We start from the raw sequence: 7,168 nt of genomic DNA, 5'->3' as shown, positions 1-7,168 counted from the left end.
CCCAAAACTGAACCCAGGATTCGAGATGCAGGACCTAAAACCCCAGCCAACAGCTGCCTGTTATGAGTTTCATGATGGTGCTTTCATTAAAACCTCTGCTTTCCGCCTCCACACACAGAGCCGGCACTGCAGATTTTCATTAAGAGAAATGATGACTTTAAAAGAATAAAAGAAACCAACTCAAACCCTTTTAAAAAAAAAACGCTACTTTGGGGCCCTCATCTCAATTTTAAACACTCACAACTGGCGACACAGCAGCAACCGCTCCACCTGAGCTGCCCCTCCGCAGGATCTTTGTAAAACATTGGCAAGAGAAATTCATTAAAAAGGATTGTGGGATTAGGAAGGATTTTGAAAACAAGACGCCCTTGGAAAGGCCAAATGCTTCACCACATGACCCCGAGGGCACCTCTAATGATCAGAGCTCTGTCTGCTGCACAGCGGAGTCGGGGCAGAGCTGTTCTGCTCAGCCAAGCAGCAGGGTTCCTGCTGCAGGCACCCCAAAAACCACCCCAGGAAAAGCAACTCCCTGCCACAGGCCACAGTTAAGAGCTCGCCCGAAGCAGGAAAGGTGTGGGATAACAGCAACGTTGGGGAAGCAGGAGGCTGGCACTCCACAAGAAGTGAAATCAGCCAGGCCTGAGCTGCTGGAGCTCAGGAGAAAGAACAAAGTTTGCTATTTCCTCATCTTCCTCAGAAAAAGAAAGCTCAACTCATCATAAACTGAGGGGTTTCAAGTCATAGGAGAAGCTCGTGACGGAAATCAGCAAGCACAGCACAAGAGTCACTGCGTCAGTGACTGCAGTCCCAACTGCTCCAGATGGGAACAGAGAAGCTCCGCTGCTCCTTCAGTTGAGTTTTTTGGCCCCCAAATTATCAGCAAAACAGGTGCTTATGGGCAAAAGATGAAACGATACCAGCCATAGCCTGGAGTGTGAACTCCAGGATAAAGCTGAGTTTCCCAAGAAGAAATCCAGAGCCTTTCCTTAAACACAGGACACAGTAACGCACAACTCTGCTTTAATGAGTAAAGCTCAGGTCTAAAAACCCTGCTGAGCAGAATTCTCCTTCTTAGAAACATCCATGTGCGTTTATGTCACATTTCCCACTTGCACAGAACAAAGTCTCCTTTCCCCGAAGGCCACCCCAATTCGTTTCCTTCGCAGGGTGCTCCGTTTCCACCCGCACTCTTGTGCAGAACCAGCAGCTGGAGGAGCCAGAGAGGGAATAAGGGCAGCCAGAGCCCTCAAATTCCAGAAAAACTACAAAGAGCAGGAGCAGAATTAAATCCTCCATGGGAAAAACAGTGCGGGTTCACAGCAAGAGCTGCAGCAGGCAGCGCCTTCACATTTATTTGCTTACAGTGTGCTCCATCCATCAGGAAGGGCCAGTTCCTGGGAAATAAGCCTTGGGAACCCCAAACTCCCCTAAATGAGTCTAACTTGATCGCAGCAGGCACAAGTACAAAGCAACACTGAGCTACGAGGTCCCTGGCTTCATACCCCAGAGATTCCGTGATTGTGGAATGTGGGGAGGAGGAGGAAGAAGGTCATGGCGCTTACCAAGGCCATTTTCATTAAGACGGCAGCGTTTTGGTGTCTGTTTGCTGCAGGAGACCTCAGTGCCAGCAAATAAACTCTGCACCACAGAGAAAACGTCTTTTGAAGGTTTCCAATTCCTTTGCCTCCTTCTAGTGCAAATCACAGAACAGAAAGCCTTCTCCATGCGTTCCTCACCAGAACGATCCCTTTTTAGCAGGCCCTGCTTTGAAACAAGACAGCAACACGCTGCCACTGAACAAAGGCGGAATAAATTAATCACACAGAACTAAATTAATTTACCCTGAAAGGGCCCAACAGTGCTAAGCTTCAAAACAGCTGCACAAGTCAACTCAAAACCCTTGGGATCTTTGGACCCAAAGCTGGGAAGTCTCGTTTCCCTACCAAAAGCCAATTCACTGGAGCCAAAGAGGAATGCAGGCCCAGCAGGATCCCAGCTTTGGGAAGGGATCTGGATGCTTGCACACGAGCAACACCCAAGAGGGTTTTACGGGCAGGCCAGCAATGCGGCCCAGTTGCAGCTGGAAAAGCACAAGAGAGACTCAGAGATCTCAAGCATCTCCCAAAGACATTCACAATCCCTTTGCCTCCATTTGAAAGTTCTTGATCCCTTCCAGAAATCCATCGGCACATCCACCTACGGAAAACATCAGCAGGGACGTCAGGGCCTGCCCTTGACTTGGGCTGTGCCTCACATCGAGGGGAATGGCAGCAGGTCCACTGCAGCCGTGGAGTTGGTGCTGCAGTCAATGTAGTGGTACGTTTCCAATGCACTCTGTGTCACGTGGCCAATGTATGAGAGCTTCACCGATGTCCTGGGAGGGAAGAGAGCACTTTAGTGGGGAACGGGACAAGCAACAGCAACTCTATCAAAACGAAAACACTAGCAGGTTTTGCTTTCATCACATCACGCCTCTTCCCCCTCGGAAACTCAGATTTTTGCTCAGTAGAACCCTCAGCACGGGAAGGACAAGGAGCCAGAGGAGGCCATGAGGGTGATCCAAGGGCTGCAGCACCTCCTGTATGAAGACAGGCTGGGAGAGTTGGGGTTGTTCAGCCTGGAGAAGGCTCCAGGAAAGCTGGGGAGGGGCTCTCGATCAGGGACTGCAGGGACAGGATGAGGGGGAACAGTTTTGAGCTGAAGGAGGGAAGATTTAGGTTAGATCTTAAGAAGAAATGTTTTCCTGTCAGGGCAGGGAGGCCCTGGCCCAGGTTGCCCAGAGCAGTGGGGGCTGCCCCATCCCTGGAGGGGTTCCAGGCCAGGTTGGATGGGGCTTGGAGCCCCTGATCCAGTGGGAGGTGTCCCTGCCCATGGCAGGGGTGGGACTGGATGGGCTTTGAGGTCCCTTCCTACCCAAACCATTCCAGGATTCTGCAATCACTCACTGCAGCAGGCAGGGACATGTAGAGCTGGCAATCGCAGCCCAGGAGCACAGCACCCTGCAGCAATCTGGTGCCTTCTCTGCTCTTTCCTATATTTCATCCAACTGTGTGAACTGGCCTGGACTAAAACCTGACACAATGAACCAGGCTGGGTGTCAGGTGGGACCTTCCTTGTGTCCCCAGCTTTGCTGCAGCAGCATCTCCCTTCTGAGCACCACCTACCTCATGAAGATGACGATGTTGTGTACCTTCACCTTGGGAAATGTGCAGAAGAGACTGGAAGAGACCAAAACACAGAAATAGGTCAGCATGAGCTACACGGGGTTGCAGAGACTGTGTTTCTTGGCATCTTCTGATGATACTTCCCCTTTGGTGTTAACTCAAGACATGGTCCAGAACCCCCGTCACAACATCCCAACAAAGCCGCCTCTCAAGTCATTTCTAGCAAACAGTGACTTTCCAAGGAGTGAGCAGGAATTCGGTCATTTCCAGAGCTAATTCTAATTAAAGCAGTTTAAATGTGCCCTCTCCGCAGCTCCACACAGAGAACAGTGTATCCTTACTACACGTAGGAGAAAGGTCCACCCAGCTCTGCCTTCACAGTGAAATTCACCTGTAAAAGAGAAAAGAAAAGGACTTTTGCATGCAGCTTAAGCACTCGCTTAAATCCATCCCTTTCAGAGTCTTTCCTACCTTCCGCTGCCTTTCAGGTGCCATGTGTAAAGCTTAGAATCATCCCACCGGTCTCAGCCCATGGATCCAGCCTGTCCTGATCCCTCTGCAGAGCCTCTCTGCCCTCCAGTAGCTCAACACTCCCACCCAGTTTAGAGTCATCCACAAACTGACTGAGGGAGCACTCGATCCTTTCATCCAGATCATGGATAAAGACATTGAAAAGAACCGGATCCAACGCTGAGCCCTGGGGGCACCGCTTGGGACCAGCATCCAACTGGAATGAACTCCATTCCCCACTGCTCTTTGGGCCCAGAATCCAGTCAGTTTTTTATCCAGCAGAGGGTTCGTCTGTCCAGGCCAATGGCAGCCAGTTTCTCAAGCAGAATACTGTGAGTAACAGTGTCAAAGGCGCTACTAAAGTCCAGGTACACCATATCTACAGTCCTTACCTTGTTCAGGTACACTATATCTACAGCCTTTACCTTGTCCATTAAGCCGGTGACCTTATCATAGAAGGAGATCAGGTTAGTTTGACAGGATCTGCCTTTCATAACCCCTGTTGACTGGGCCTGATCACCTGGTTGTCTCATGTGTGCTGCGTGTTAGCACTCAAGATGACCGTCTCCATGATGTCTCTCAGCACTGAGGTCAGACTGCTTTGCCAAGCAAAGCTTTATGGTATGGACAGACCCTCAAGGTAACTCACAGAAGCACACAGGTTCCGTGCTCAATTTGGTGATGGTTACGTTCTAAACACAAAGGCAGACACATACCAGTTTGTCGCTCAGCGGCTGGATGCTGGAGATGTTGGTGATCTGCTGGGTGCCCACCACGGTGTTCATGTACTGCACCTGGCTCGTCAGGCTGGGCACTGCCACCGAGTAGAAGTTGGAATTCCTTATCCGTAACATGGCCTGGATGGAAAAAAGAAGAGCTGTGAGTGGCAGCGACCTTCCTGGCAGCTCAGTGCAGATTATTTCCCCCTCAGGAACACGCACACACACATATATATATAACTTTACCGTGATGGCAAGAACGACAATGGAGTTCTTCTTGTCGAACCAAACCTGGACCACTTTAATTCCATCATCTTCTACCACAACAGAGTGCGGGAACAGGAAGAAAATCACTAGCCCCGATACCAGGAGGCAGAGCAGTACAGACAGCAGGACGTAGAGTTTCCTGGAAGAGGCAGGCAAAGGGTCACCCCCTCCGCCCCAACACTGCAGCTGCAAGAGACCCTGTAGCCAAAACCCAACCCAGGCAGCAAACAGCACGTGCTTGTTCTTCCCTAGAAGAGGCACAAAAGCACTGCTCTAAGTTTCAATAACTGAAATTCCTCAAAACCGTCACCTTTAAACCGTTTCTTTTTCAGTAATGAGTAACTAAAGAATCATTTTTGCCCCCAGAGTGTTTTCCCAATCCAGTATTTGTGCTGTTGGCAAGGCAGTTGCCGTCTAAAAGCTTCAGTAAAGAGTGCAGGGATGAAGCGTGTGAGTAGGATCTTTGTTTCCACACTCGCCCCACAGTGGGATTTCACAGGAAGCATTTAAATTTAGACTTCAAATTGTATTTGTTGGCGTATTTGGATGAAAACACACACAAGATGAAGGAGAGACTGCAGGCCAGGTGAAACTGTAAATGACAAAAGAGCCCTGTTTGCAAAACGCGATGACTCTCGCTGCAACACTTACGTTCTCTGTGGGCGAAGCCGTTGGTCGCTATAGGGTATCAGAGCCACCAACTCATTTACCTGCTCTGGGAAACAAAACAAACATGTTCGCCAACTCGTTTACACATGTGACCTTGTACGGAAGCACAGAATTCTATGATAGCACACAATGATGCACATGTAAACGAGCAACGTTTGCATGTTGTATTTAGTCACCTGTGGGAATGCAGCCGGTGCCTTGGCAAGTGGGGCAGGTGATGCTGTCCTGCCCCGTGAATTCAACATATGGAAACTTGGCGATGTCTTCCACACGGTTTGGGCTAGTGAATAACTCATCGTCATCCTCAGCCTTCATCCTCTGCCTGGAGGTAGGGGTTTTAATGGAGGGGGAAAGCACAGAACCCATGGCAGCAGGAAAGGTGCAGAGCTTATGGCAGGGACGGCAAGAGCGGTCCTGGTCAGTACGAGGGATTTCAGCCTGTGCTGGACAAACAAGGAAATCCTGAGGGGAAGGGAATGACTTTTCCCTGAGACAACCACCCTTGGGAGAAACGGTCCCTCCCGGGAGGGGCAACACCTACCAAAAAGAGCCTCTTCCCACAGGGGTGACTCCCCAGGACCTCACAGCAGGAGACACCCTGCTCAGGGACCCCTCCCTCCCTCTCTCCCTCAGGGCCCTCCCCCCCTCCACCACCCTCCCCTCCCTCAGGGCCTTCACCCCCCCACCCTCCCCTCCCTCAGGGCCTTCACCCCCCCACCCCCCCTCCCTCCCTCAGGGCCTTCTGCCTGCTCCCTCAGGGCCTTCACCCCCCCCCCCCTCCCTCCCTCCCTCCCTCCCTCCCTCCCTCCCTCCGGGCCTTCTGCCTCCCTCAGGGCCTTCACTCCACCCCACCCCCCCTCCCTCCGGGCCTTCTGCCTCCCTCAGGGCCTTCCCTCCTCCATCTCCCTCCTCTCTCCCTCAGGGCCTTTCCCCCCCCCCCCCCCCCTCCAGGACCCTTCTCACCCCCCAGGACCCTTCCCTCGCCTCAGGACCCTTCCCCCCGCCTCAGGGCCCAGCATATCCCTCACCCCGCCGCAGCCCCTCTGATCCCCCCACAACGCAGCCCCCGTCTCTATAACAACGGCGCCAGCGCATGCGCAGAGCATGCAAAGGGGGCGTGACCATGCCCCTCGCTTAGGCCGCGCCCCGTCAATCAATTACATTATAAGGCCACGCCCCTTCGCGGAGACCGCGCCCCCTAGCGGAGACCACGCCCCATCATGAATTACGCCTCCAGCATAGACCACGCCCCCAGCAAAAAAGACCACGCCCCCTACGTCATTGTGGCATCCCCCCCGCCCTAAAGGGAAATAGACGGGGTTTTGTACACACCCTCCATCGGGACGTCACGCCACGCCCAGACGCGGCTTTCATTCACTGCGCATGCTTAGGGCGGCAGCGGGGCGGTGCCCAAGACCCCGCCCCTTTGTAGTGATTGAGGGGCGCTACCGGCTGTACGCATGCGCGGGAGGCACTCCGGGCGGGGTCAGCCGGTGGGCGGAGAGGGGCGGGTGTAGCTATGTGCGCATGCGCAGGAACCCTCGCAGGCTACGGGGGGGCCCACTGTGCGCATGCGCAGTGCGAGGCTGTGAGGGCTTGTGGAGAGCCGCGGCGGTGTGTGTGAGGCTGGTGCATGCTCGTGCAAGCTTACACAAGGCTGTGAGTGCTCGTGCAAAGCCGTTGGGACTTGTGTGGGGCTGGTGCATGCTCGTGCAAGCTTACACAAGGCTGTGAGTGCTCGTGCAAAGCCGTTGGGACTTGTGTGAGGCTGGTGCATGCTCGTGCAAGCTTACACAAGGCTGTGAGTGCTCGTGCAAAGCCGTTGGGACTTGTGTGGGG

At 53.1% G+C, this 7,168-nt stretch overlaps 1 protein-coding gene across 3 annotated transcripts; it reads right to left on the bottom strand.

Moving 5' to 3' along the window:
- Window positions 1-630: 630 nt before the first annotated feature.
- Window positions 631-6,482, bottom strand: TMEM106C (transmembrane protein 106C). 3 transcript variants are annotated; one of them, XM_054051495.1, is made up of 8 exons: window positions 6,358-6,478; window positions 5,506-5,772; window positions 5,312-5,375; window positions 4,685-4,799; window positions 4,391-4,531; window positions 3,506-3,555; window positions 3,165-3,218; window positions 631-2,374 (listed from the first exon to the last, which is right to left on the bottom strand). In XM_054051495.1, exons 1-8 carry the CDS (start codon window positions 6,452-6,454, stop codon window positions 2,251-2,253), a joined length of 912 nt encoding a protein of 303 aa, XP_053907470.1. In that variant the 5' UTR covers window positions 6,455-6,478; the 3' UTR covers window positions 631-2,250. The 3 variants fall into 3 exon arrangements, with proteins under 3 accessions (XP_053907470.1, XP_053907468.1, XP_053907469.1); XM_054051493.1 differs by having other exon boundaries at window positions 995-2,374; window positions 4,640-4,799; XM_054051494.1 differs by having other exon boundaries at window positions 1,038-2,374; window positions 4,640-4,799; window positions 5,506-5,767; window positions 6,358-6,482.
- Between the last annotated feature and the right edge of the window lie 686 nt (window positions 6,483-7,168).

Source organism: Cuculus canorus, chromosome 29 (genome assembly GCF_017976375.1).
Source record: "Cuculus canorus isolate bCucCan1 chromosome 29, bCucCan1.pri, whole genome shotgun sequence".
Lineage (NCBI taxonomy): Eukaryota > Metazoa > Chordata > Aves > Cuculiformes > Cuculidae > Cuculus > Cuculus canorus.
The sequence above is the reverse complement of the archived record's forward strand: the minus strand, read 5'-3'. Positions and strand labels throughout refer to the sequence as shown.

Bases quoted from the DNA above. Each gene is read 5' to 3' on its own strand.
- TMEM106C (XM_054051493.1), bottom strand. From the start codon at position 6,454: ATGGTCACGCCCCCTTTGCATGCTCTGCGCATGCGCTGGCGCCGTTGT. The intron at 4,800-5,311 runs GTAAGTGTTGCA...TGCCTCTTCCAG, and splicing joins CGGCTTCGCCCACAGAGAAC to GAAACTCTACGTCCTGCTGT. The intron at 3,556-4,390 runs GTATGTGTCTGC...TCTCTTTTACAG, and splicing joins AGCCGCTGAGCGACAAACTG to GTGAATTTCACTGTGAAGGC.